This window comes from Antedon mediterranea, chromosome 10, assembly GCF_964355755.1.
Source record: "Antedon mediterranea chromosome 10, ecAntMedi1.1, whole genome shotgun sequence".
Lineage (NCBI taxonomy): Eukaryota > Metazoa > Echinodermata > Crinoidea > Comatulida > Antedonidae > Antedon > Antedon mediterranea.
Window position 1 is genome coordinate 1,641,933 of NC_092679.1, and position 12,857 is coordinate 1,654,789.

Consider the following 12,857-nt stretch of genomic DNA (forward strand, 5'->3'; position numbering starts at 1 on the left):
GTGGGAACCAAGCTTTAACTCATCCCATGATATTGCAAAACGTGGCACGGACTTTTCTCCGACAACTTGACCGCATTAGGGCTCAGTGTGAACGTAGTTTTAATTACACTTCAAGGAAAAAAAACAAAACAGAATTTACATCTTGTACTGATTGACCTAAATAGAAAATCCCAAATTACAGATATGCTACAGTATTTATTGGTCCTATTGAAGATTAAATCTGAGATTTGATTCTAATCTATTGACCTTTCTCATACCAATAATCCGACAATAGAACAACATCATTCCCCAGGGCTTACAACACCTGACCATAGGGTATTTCAATCCAGTATATTTTTCAACATGTATTATTTTAAGGCCCTGTATTAACAGACGCAACGTATGTGAGATTCTTACAAATTATATAGCTATTAACTTTCCCAATATGGGAATTAATAAATACCTCCCCTGAAAAAAAGTTACGAAAATAATCAGAAAGCACGATGTTCTGACATTTATTGATGTCCAACCCAATGATTGTGAATATTAGCTCTTATGACATCTTCGATTCAATATTTGGTCAGCAATTAATATTACCGTATTAGGTTATCTGCTACTTGGAAAATTTCTCTACAAAAAAAGTAATAAATATATTAAAATCCGCTGAAATATGTTTCTGCTATTAAAAATTAAAATGTAGTTACTTGTGGATCACGTATAGTATTACTATTAGTAATGTAGTGTAGTGACCTTAAAATGCATTACTCGATGTATGCAGCTTTTCAAACTAAAATTAACGTTTCTTTGAGGTTAAACTGGCTTATACCAAACGAACTTAAGCCTATGAATCATTCAAAACAATACATCATTATAAGAAAAACGTGATCAGCCTGAATGCTCAATATTTAAATTTTTATCAACTTTTTTTACGATGGATAAAACGTCGCCCTCTATTGTCATGACCATAGCTACCATTCCGGTTACTTCAAAAACAAGTTTTCGTCGTGAATTTAGTTTTATTTATAGTTTGTTAAATCTTAATGAATAGAACCATTTCCAGTAAGTTTAATAATGTAGTCATAGTGAACTGCAATAACAGGATAGCTATTCACTAGCAGCTGGGCAGTTAAGTGGTGGTAGGCTAGGTAGGCCTGCCCTAGGCCTAGAAAAATAGGATCGGAGGATCGGAGAGGAGGAGGAGCAGACCAGGTGGTGCCACACACAGTCACAGTGTCAGTAGTTACTACTAGGCCTAGGCTAACTATACCCTCACATTCCGCTCCTAGCTAAGCATGAGCCTCATGTCTTAGTTGTATTGGTGGTGGGTGGTTCTCTATCGGTGCGGTAGGCCTATGAGTATGCCATTGAATGGACTAATATTAATAACAATAATATAACAAGGTTTACCACAAGTTAGGGCTAAATAGAAATATAGTGTGCGCGATGCCATGATGGGAGGATTTGGGAGCAAACGTCATGGTGCGTACATACGTTTTGTTGCCTGTTTTTACGCGCCGTGACGTTTGCTCTCAAATTCCTATCATGCATTGTGCAATGACATTCCCTCGCGAAATCAAGCTATTTACAATAAACCTTATATGAATAAAACAGTTTGTCAGACAATCAACACTACCGCAGCATGGTGGATGACATGGATGGCCAATTTCAACCACTTGTTGTAGAGCTGCTCATAATCATAACCATACTTGACAACATACTTGTTATTATTCCTATAAGGTTCATGATGACAGCAGTAACAAAGGCACCCAATGTGAACAGCACTATTGAACATCTACAAGAGTTAGGTAGGATAACCTCTCAATAACAAGAATAATAATAATGATATAGAATGATCATATAATATTAATAATGACAAGTTGATATTATACATAGCCTACTACTAAAAAGTGAACTTTTAAAAAGTATATATAATTTATAAAAAATATATTTCATGCATAGTAGTTGAGAGATGAGACATATACATGTGTTTAATTTCTTTTTTATTTCAAAAAAATTATTTAGGTGATCGTATGAGAACATCTGAATATACATTCCAAGATGCAGATGTGGATTTACTAAATGCTATCTCACAATCAATAAAAGATTTGGTAAATATTTAATTTAAAGTTTATTTCTTGAATAAAACACAAGTTTTAATTAATTTAAGGGAAATTGGTAACTGATAATAGAAACTAATAACATAACCACTATACCAAGTTGTTTTCACACTCTGCGTAAACATTCATAGGATTAGTAGGCATTGGTTCACACAGAACCTAATCCGAATTTTCTCACTTAAATATTATGAAACAAACAGATAAAGGATGATCTAAAGCTCTGTCTACACTATCAAAAAGTGTGATGTGCCCAAACCTGGCAGTGATATTCCCAATATGGTAGTGATATGATGTCATCATGTCCATTATATGGGTACATCATATTTATATCACATACAACTTGATAGTGTAGACAGAGCTTTATTGTGTTATGAACAATATAATATATTTGTAATGAAACAAGTTTTTTATTCACTGATTCTGCAACAGGATATAGAGCGTGTCCAGGTGCACAACACGCTTGAAATCGAGACAATAGCCGCTAGTTTGCTAAGGAACAAGCTTCAATTCTTCCCATCAAGTATCAAGAGAGAGATCAAAGACGCTGTGGAGTCAGCTAGGTCTTCAAATGCGGAAGAGTTGAAAAATCTACAGGTATTATATTTACTTGTTTTTGTTACGTTTTGAACAAAACATTTATTACCACCAAGCTGTGCACTATTATATATATACTATATATATCACTACTCCATAGACAAGTCTTTACCCCGATGACCTGATCTTGTCTAACCTCTGTCTACACTATTAAGTGTGATGTGCCTAAATATGGATTGGTAGTGATGTGCCTAAATATGGTAGTGATATGATGTCATTGTGTCCATATATGAGCACATCATCATTTTTTTGTCACATATATTTGATAGTGTAGACAGAGCTTAAGTCTCGGCTACTAGTTCAGAAACAAAGTGTAGTGTATTTGATTCATTTTCAGGATGAACTTACCGCTTTAAATGATAGCCTCATTTATCTTGAAGACAAACAGAAGAATTTAAGCAAAGAAAATGCCATCCTACAGTAAGTGTAAATTGGTTTGAATTTCTTACAAGTTAGATTCATATTAAAAACATTGCATTACATAAGTAGTTATTATTAGTGATCTGTGGCATATATATGGCAACACATCATAAAGTATTTAACATCAGAAAATCATGACTGTAGTTTCAGTTCTAATTTCATCTGAAAACGGATTGGCAAAGAGAAGAATTTACTTGGTAGATAACTAGCTAGGTGTAATGTGAATTAACTTTAATATCATAATATACTATAGAGTAAATAACTTTATGTGACAAAAAAATGTGATGTGCACAAAAAATGTAGTGTGCCCATATATTGACATGATGATGTTATATCACTACCATATTAGGGCATATCACTACCATATTTGGGCACATCACTACCATATTTGGGCACATCACATATTTTGTCAGCTAGTTTGATGTGTAGACAGAGCTTAACATGTTTTGTGTTTATAATATTCTTCTACAATAGTCCTGAACGTGATATGGTACGGCAACAACATGAAGAGGTCATCTCACAGCTTAACCAGCGTATGGCGGACAAAGCAAGGTATAATTGTTGCCCTATCTCTGGTTTCATCATTCAATCATAATTAAAACTTTAATGTTGTCAGTTTGAAAGAGGCATTTTAATTTTTTTTAAACTAAAAATAGAATCCAATGGTAACCGGACAGGGAATAATTTCGCCAGTGTAGCATAGCAAAAAGCTATACAAAACAACGTTATTGCTACACATTTGTACAATTGTGTAGCAAAAAATACAATACAAAACTATGTTTCTCGAATCAAAAATTAGTTTGATTAGCAATATTGCTAAACAGAATTTTGAAATGAAATTTTTCCCTAAACCACATTACAGTGTTATTAGTAATTACCTGTTCAAGTAGGTCTTAGCTGTGTACATTACAGTGTTATTGTTAGCAAATACTTGTTTAATGTTATAATAATGTAATTTTTTCTTTGCTGCGTATTTCACGCATGTTGTTTTTGTATTTATTTTGTTTCACTTATTTGGACGCACTTTTATCATCAAAGTGTGCCACTGTTGTAAAAGTGAAAATAAATAGATTATTAAATTATAAAGGCCTGACTTGTCCACAATGTAAAAAAAATGTGTTTATTTATAGCAAGCAAATCACATTGAATGAAACCAGAGATCAGCTGAGAGACACCAATCAGAAGGTTAGTGACAATCATTGTGATATTGTCATCAATTTATAATTGACACTACTCACGACAATATAGCATAGTCAATCTGTACATGCCCACAAAGTATTCCCTGTTGTGATTGTCATTACAATATTTTCCTGCTTGAAATATTGATGGTATTGGTGTAATTGAAAGTCTGTATTGTTTGATGTGCAGTATTATTATTATTACAAATTCATGGTTTATTTGATATAGTGCCCTCTATTGTTTTGGTTTACTTTCAAACCATGTACTGTAAGTATAATAATTATGTCTAGTGGTTTTATTATTTCAAATCAATTAATATTCAGAATCACTGGGTGGTTTAGATTTTCTTCTATGCTTGTTAATAGTAGGCTGTATGCTTACCTTCCAATCCCAAGGTCCGGGGTTCAATCCTGACCTAGTGCCAGGGTTCAATCCTGACCTAGTGCCAGGGTTGTAACTCACAACTGCACAAACAAGAGACTTAGTTTATAAGCGCGATAAATTATATAGTTTAGTTAGTAGTATAATTTATCCATCCTGTAATTGGCGAGTTACTCGCTGTTGGATGCGTATAAAATAAAAAAATTAAAAAATTGATGTCCAAATATGAGTATTTTAACATTCATTTTAATTGGATAAAAAAAACTGTACAAAGCCAGACCCCCATTGTGTTAAAAATGATTTAGCAAGGTCATAGAAATAGTGAGATAAGGGTAAGATCTGATCTGATCAAGGCCGTAGAATTAGTAATATAAGGGTAACTAAGGCTTTGTACTGGTCTATAATTCTTTATTGTCTCATTAAAGTTTGTTTCACAGGCTGTGTCTGTTTTTCATAGATTTTATGATATCTGGAAAAAAAATATGTAATGATATAATGGTGGAGATTTATATATGAATATGTGGTTGTAAATTTTATTTATTTCATTATAATGTCATTATAATCATCTTTTACATCATCATCATTACCATCATCATTTGCATCTTTTTTCATTATCAACAGCATAATCATTATCTTCATCCTTCTTACATCATGCATCATTTTCACTATCAATGTCATACTGCCACAATATAAAACACTTTTTTTTTTCATATGCATCCAACAGTGAGTAATTCACCAATTACAGGATGGATAAACTATTTTATATTTTATCATGCTTAACTAAGTCTCATTTGAGGCTTAGGTAGTGTAGTTGAAAGAGTTGTGAGTTACAACACTGCACAAGGTAAGGATTGAACCCTGGACCTTAGGATTGGAAGGAAAGCATGTTAATCACCAAGCTCCACTACAACAGAAAATATCTGATGATATTCTGACAAATGCTACAGGTTAAAAATGTTGACTTTTGATTGTATAACAGATTGTAGACTTAGAGACAGGAATTATCATTCTGAAGGAGGATATGATACAGGAAAGAGCTGATGCAAGACAGGAGAAAAAACGACTCAAACAAGCTGTGGTAAGTCACTGCCATTCAGACTACTTGGTTATCGCATCCGCCGTCTTGTGACCAAACTATGGCCACACTTTTTTTGTGTTATATGTAGTACGTTTGTTTTTGCAGATTTCTTTATTTGTTCAAGACATTTTAATTATTTTAATTTCAATGTGCTATTTTTTCTATCCAAATTTTTGTCGCTGAAACTAAGTTTGCCAAAATAACCAATTTAGTCCATCATCTAATCACTAAAACTATGTTAGTCATTCACTAAAACCAAGTTAACCATTCACTAAAACCAAGTTAGCCAGCCACTAAAACAAAGTTAGCCAGTAACTAAAACCAATTTAGCCAGTCACAAAACCAAGTTAGCCAGCCACTAAAACCAAGTTAGTCAATCACTAAAACCAAGTTAGTCAATCACTAAAACCAAGTTAGCCAGTCACTAAAACCAAGTTAGCCAGCCACTACAACCAAGTATACCCAGTCACTAAAACCAAGTTAGCCAGCCACTAAAACCAAGTTAGCCAGTAACTAAAACCAATTTAGCCAGTCACTAAAACCAAGTTAGCCAGTCACTAAAACCAAATTAGCCAGTCACTAAAACCAAATTAACCAGTCACAAAAACCAAGTTAGCCAGCCACTAAAACCAAGTTAGCCAGTAACTAAAACCAATTTAGCCAGTCACTAAAACCAAGTTAATCAATCACTAAAACCAAGTTAGCAGCTACTAAAACCAAGTTAGTCAGTCACTAAAACTAAGTTAGCCAGCCACTACAACCAAGTTAGTCAGTCACTAAAACCAAGTTTGCCAGTAACTAAAACCAATTTAGCCAGTCACTAAAACCAAGTTAGTCAATCACTAAAACCAAGTTAGCAGCTACTAAAACCAAGTTAGCCAGTCACTAAAACTAAGTTAGCCAGTCACTAAAACCAAGTTAGCCAGTCACTAAAAGTTGCTTGCATCTGTGTAGTGAGTCAGCTGACATCAGCTGATGCAATAAACTATGTTTATAAAGTTGACAACTTACTATTATACCTTAGTTACTAGCATATTTCACAACCTGAAATGAAAATGATTATAGTATATGTATATGTATCATCGTTGTCTTGTTCAACTTATCTACTGACCTGTACAGAGCCTCAAATTTATGTCAACTCATTAAACTGATATAAAATGTGTTACTAAGTTACTAAGGTGAACAGCAGATGATATTATTTTATTACCATCTACAAAGCATTGGATTTTGAAAAAGGATTTCTTTTATACAGTATAGTAGGTTTATTTAGGAATGTGATTTATCATAAATTGACATTAGGCAGGTGGGTAATACTAAATAGTATTACGTTTTATTCTACCATAGATAAACTTGATTCAGCCAACTGTAAAACTGTATTAAGAATCCTCCCGATTTTAAATTCATAAATACAATTTTCTTTATTCAAAATACAAGAAAATAAATAAGTACAAATATAAATAATTTACTTTTTAAAGTTTTTGTTTCTGTAGTTACAGTCTGACCTAACGTCACCTTTGAAATTAGTTTTTTCAATTTACTTGTACCAACTGTTAACATATTATAGCTAAGGTATAATATAATATTTTGTCGTGGCTATGTCAATTAGTCTTACATTCATCTGAATGATGGATGACCTAAGGCAAAAATATTTAAAGCACCTTGATTGGTCCAATCATTGATCAAGGGCTTCTTTTGTCTAGTGCCTGCCTTGACCAGAGGAGAGTCAATACCTCAATACTAGATGAAGGGGCTGCCATAAGAGTCAGCAGTGCTGATTTCAAATGCCTAATGGGACCCCAGCTCCATATATACAGCACCCGATATCCCCAGGTGGTCTCTCCCATCCAAGCTCTAACCCCGACTCACTGTTGCTTAACTTCTGTGATCTGACGAGAACCGGTGTTTCAACGCCTTTTAGGGACTATAGTTTGAAATCAACTAATTGATAGTGAGATTTATTAATAGTCATAAAATGACAGTAAAGTTTGACACTTGATTTATTAGTTTGTCATTTTTTATGAGTCTTTTATGCTTTGAATGAATATTAACATCAACATCAACAAATCAATAATATTAATAGATTCAGATTTTTTCCCCAAAAAGTTTGCATAATAATATTCAGTATACATACAGTAATATTACCACTTCTTCACACCACCTAATAATAGCTTGGGATTTTCTAAGACCTAGAAACTAGTCATGTCATGTTAATTCATTGTGCGCATGCAGAGAAGATAAGATGTACTTCATTGCTCAATTCCTTGACAAAGTTTTGGCAAATTCTAAGTCCAGGGAATAATTTAATGAATGCATATGTTTGTAGGTCTTCGCAATGAAAAGCTCCTTAGTATGTTAGTTTGGAGTAATCTAGGCAATTTTTGCACAGCCTGCACACAGCTCTCTTAAGGTGCCCTCCAACGCTGAGTAGTTTCATTGGACTGCTGGGGTCTGAGCTCTGGGGCGTCTAGATTTAGCCAGTGAGCGCTCATAGCCGTTATGCCACAGCCCACACATTATTATGTAAATCTGAGCGCAGTCATAAAAAATTGAAGAGAATCTATAGGTTTTTTAGGGTTTACGCACAAAAGCACTAACATTATCTATAATAATAATGGTTTTAATAAATAAAGTCAGCAGTTAAACCTTTCTTGAGATTCTCAATACCTTAAAGAGTATTCTGAAAAGTGTAACTTGACTGTATGTAGTATGATTCATTTTTAGCATGACACGACAAAAAGGACAAAGAAACAAAAAGAAGCAAATATTGCCAAGAAAAAGGAATTGGACCAACTTCATGACCAGGTCTTGATCAGTGAGAATCAGTTGTCAGATATTCGAAGGGTATAAACTACTTAAATGCTCATCTATGTTTTGTCATATTGTTAAGAAAAGTATATATTCTAAAAAAAATCAAACTACTTCGTGTAAAGCTCTGTCTACACTCAAACTTTATGTGATGTGCCCATGGACATGATGATGTCATATCACTATTATATTAATTTGAGCATATCACTACCATTTTTGGGCACATCATACTTTTTTATCAACTAGTTTGATAGTGTAGACAGACCTTTATACCAATTAATTCATTTTGCAATAATTGATGACTTGATTTTTTTTTAATTTCACTTTTGTGTATATTAATCATTCATGCAAGATTTTGAAGAATAACTTTTATGTAACATTGAAACAAAAAAATAAATAAAAGCTACTAACATTTAATTTGATTTTTTTGAGAGCACACATATGTATCTATACCATTCTATTTCAATCAATATAATATTTTATGAGGAGATTATTTTTTATGTTTTAAAATGGGTTTTGTTTTATTTCAAAGACGGTACGGCGCTATGAAACATCTAGGTTACGTTTGGAGGGTCAGGAAGAAGAGTTAACAATTCAATTAAACAAAGAACTTAAAGAAAATGAAGACCTGGTCCAAAAGGGGTAAATGATGACGACGATGATGATGATGATGATGATGATGATTCATCTTCTAATCATGACATCATTTTTTTATCAATACAACATTGAAATTCATGCTCATGGTATAATTTTATCATCATGACATTATCTCATTGTCTATTTTATCTTCATTTTATCTCTTTTTTTTTAGGGAGGATCTTGCTAATATGCAACTGAAATTAACAAACAAATATGAAAGAAATAAACTTGAGCATAATGAAAACATGAAACAGGTTCGTCCGTCTGTCTGTGATTTCTTTCTTTCATTCATTCATTTCAGAATTGTATATTTACTATTTTAGCTTCCTGAGTACAATAATGTATTTATTTTGTTTATAGCTTCAATCAGAAATCGCCCAGACAAAAGTTGGATATGACAAGTTAGATGAGGAATGGAAAGACTTGCGAGTAGGTGAGTTACCAGATTGAGAAGAATAAGAAAATAACAAGTTTTGAATATTAAATGCACATGTGTGCTCTCAATGTGTACTATAGTAGAGCTATGCTAGAGTGATGTGTATGCAATGGGTCATATACCCCTTTCACACCAAAACTCCGGAGTGATCTCCGGAGACACCGCAGGGTTTATGACCATTCAAAACGTCGAGAAACTCCGGAGATACCCCTTTCACACCAACCTAGCAACACCGGGATTTATAAAATAAAATTGTAAATGTCGCCCTCTATTTTGTTTGTTTACATAGCGACGATCATTAGAATCATTTTAATTATATTTTAAATTTAATAATTACTTTCAAAAGTCTCAGAAGTAATATAATGTTTTATTGATACTACTTATTATTTACTAGACCCGCTATATATTTTATACAAATATTTAAAGTATTTTGAAATAAAACTAAAGCAATGAGTGATCGTGTGAGGATGACCTTTTGACCCGAACACTCCGGAGTTTGATGTTGGTACCTTTCACACCAAAACACCAGAGTGTCCCCGCAGTTTGCTCTCCGGAGAATGTTCAGCTGTTCAACCCCGCAGTTTTAAACTCCGGAGTTGCTTGATTTTACCTTTCACACCAAACAGCGGGGCGTCAACTCTGGAGTGTCTCCGGAGTTTTGCTTTTGGTGAGAAAGGGGTAATATTTACCTATCATATCATAGTATACCTGTGTGACCCAACAATGTCTTAATAGTGTATGTATCTCCTGAATAGCAGTTTCTTGTAGTGTTAAAACATATATGGCGTATAATCCTTTTCAAAGTGTCTCCTTATATTTTAATAGTGATGTCCCTTGAACAGAGGTATCCCACAGAAATAGTAGTTCAATTTATATTCAGATAATTGTCCCCTTGACAATTGACAATATACGCTAGGCCATATGAGGCCTAACGGTCCTGTTTTGTTTACACTCCATCACGGTCGAAAATCGCTTCACACACGACGCTCGAATCACAAGTCGCCAAAACGGAAAACCCCTATTTGGTATCGGCTGCCATAAACAAGCTTATTAAATTTCTTTGGTACATTTCTATCTAACGAACATTGTATACTTGCTTTTCTGCTTGATGAATTCTTGTTGTTTAAAATAAGATATTCTTCGTCGTACACGTCGCAACACCTTGTGAGGGCGCTCGCATGGTGGTTTCAGAGGAGGAATGTCCATGATTGAATACACAGTACATGTGCTGTTTTTGACGATCTGCATTTTTGGATCCTCGGGTATAAGCCCACCCCCCAAACTTGACGTGATTTCATGTTCAAGGGGGGTGGGCTTATACCCGCGTCAGTACGGTATATATACTTTTTATTCAAATGAAACAATTAGATGAAAACCATCAGTATGTTGAATATGTACCTTGAACAGGGTATCCCACAAAAATAGTAGATCAAGTTAACATTACTAACACATTTTATTATGTACCAGCAAGACTGCTGCATTCTGTCATGTTTTGTTTTCAATCACACTCTTGGCTGGTGAGAAGATATAAAACAAGTCATTATGCCAAATTTGTGTCACATTTTTCTCGTCAAGATGTAAACATCTAAATAAAACTATTATGATTTATTGTATTATCTTTATTCTTATGTTATCTTTATTTCTTATAACCAGATGAAGCGACTGCCTCTGATATTCAAAAGAGAGAAGGCGTCAAAGTTAAAGAATTAGATGATGCGTGAGTTTGATTAAATTAATTTTAAATTAAATTAATGTCTGTATGAATGAATATCAAGAATATTGAATTAAATTACATACAATATTTTAAATATTAGTCAAGCTACACTTGAAAGGGAACACCATCGAGATACAATAAACACATTGTTTGTATCACATGAAACCTCCCTAATAGGGGAGTCCCATAAGAGACATTTTAAAGCCTTGTCTACACTACCAAACTGTAAAAAAAAAATAGACTGTACCTTTATAATGGACATGGTGATGTCATATCACTACTGGATTTGGGCATATAAATATGAAATTTTTGGGCACATCACACTTTTGTTGTTAAACTAGTTTGATAGTATAGACAGAGCTTTATGTAGTTAATTTTAATGCATGTATAAAAACCAATCATCCCTTCTGAATGACCAAATAAAGGTTTTTTTTTCAGATTACAAAGCAAAAAATCTGAATTAATGACGAAAGCAAATGAGACGGCAAGAATGAAGCAAGAAAATGACGTAATGGAAATGCAAATGAAACAATTAGATGAAAACCATCAGTAAGTTGGGAAAATGATGACACTAGTGTAAAGATACTTTCACATCGCGCCTCGATTCGGTCCAGTGCCGTGAGGAAAATATCGCGAGTGTTGAGTGTGCTTTCACATCGAGCACAAATTTGATTTTGGTCAAGCGAGGTCATTCATGCTCACTGCTAATTGGATGTAAGTAAAAAATTGTACGATTTTTAAATAAAAAATGGCCTCTTGATCCATTTTCCACGATATTTTTCTCGGGGCACTGGAGCGAATCTGGCGCAATGTGAAAGCACCTTAAGCCTTTAGATAGAATGTCACTCTCTAGACTTTCAAATCCTGCCAATTTATACCTCTTTAATTTAAAAATACCTTTTGTGCCACAGGATTACAATTCAACTGCTACAGAAGCAAATCGAGGATTTTCGAAATCAACTTGCGAAAGAAAGAAAAGAACGCTTTGACCTTCAGGAAAAACGGGATGCACTCAGTCGTGAAGTGGAAGATTTTCGCTCAGGTTTTAACAAATTTATGCATAATATCAACGAAAGAATGGACAAAGCAAAGACCGATCACAGAGATCTGAAAAATGAGGTGCTTATACATACAATTGTCAAAACACCCTTAGAGTTGCCCAAAATGACCCAGTTTTCAAAATATTTATTTTAACGATAACAATTTAATTAGGCTTTATATAAAGTTATGGTTTTGGGAAAGTATTACAAATATCCCCTGAAAAAAATAATTTTTGAAATTTTTTTTTTTATTACTCTTCGTTTTTCTATGTTTTTGGGGGACAATACATCTTTAAACTTGGATTGATTTTCATTGTTAAGTTTTATTTTATTTACAGGCGATTCAGCTTAAGAAAAATATTGGACAGGATGAAATAGATATGGAAACACTGGGATCAGAATTACATACATCAGAGAATGCATTTGGGAAGATGAAGTCACAACTTGAAAATGTTATTGGTCACTTACAGGTAAG

General features: G+C 33.7%; 1 protein-coding gene across 2 annotated transcripts in view; it reads left to right on the forward strand.

The window, feature by feature from the left end:
* The first annotated feature begins 948 nt into the window (after window positions 1–948).
* LOC140060034 (uncharacterized) overlaps window positions 949–12,857 on the forward strand; it is a 48,365-nt gene continuing 36,456 nt past the window's right edge. For both annotated transcript variants that reach the window (XM_072106071.1, XM_072106072.1), the window contains exons 1-16: window positions 949–1,038; window positions 1,717–1,784; window positions 2,002–2,087; window positions 2,526–2,690; window positions 3,028–3,110; window positions 3,585–3,662; window positions 4,241–4,295; window positions 5,650–5,748; window positions 8,470–8,589; window positions 9,086–9,195; window positions 9,365–9,446; window positions 9,553–9,625; window positions 11,282–11,345; window positions 11,781–11,891; window positions 12,254–12,461; window positions 12,721–12,852. In XM_072106071.1, the coding sequence (XP_071962172.1) occupies window positions 1,721–1,784; window positions 2,002–2,087; window positions 2,526–2,690; window positions 3,028–3,110; window positions 3,585–3,662; window positions 4,241–4,295; window positions 5,650–5,748; window positions 8,470–8,589; window positions 9,086–9,195; window positions 9,365–9,446; window positions 9,553–9,625; window positions 11,282–11,345; window positions 11,781–11,891; window positions 12,254–12,461; window positions 12,721–12,852 (1,530 nt within the window). In that variant the 5' untranslated portion in view covers window positions 949–1,038; window positions 1,717–1,720. The remainder of the gene's footprint in view (window positions 1,039–1,716; window positions 1,785–2,001; window positions 2,088–2,525; window positions 2,691–3,027; window positions 3,111–3,584; window positions 3,663–4,240; window positions 4,296–5,649; window positions 5,749–8,469; window positions 8,590–9,085; window positions 9,196–9,364; window positions 9,447–9,552; window positions 9,626–11,281; window positions 11,346–11,780; window positions 11,892–12,253; window positions 12,462–12,720; window positions 12,853–12,857) is intronic.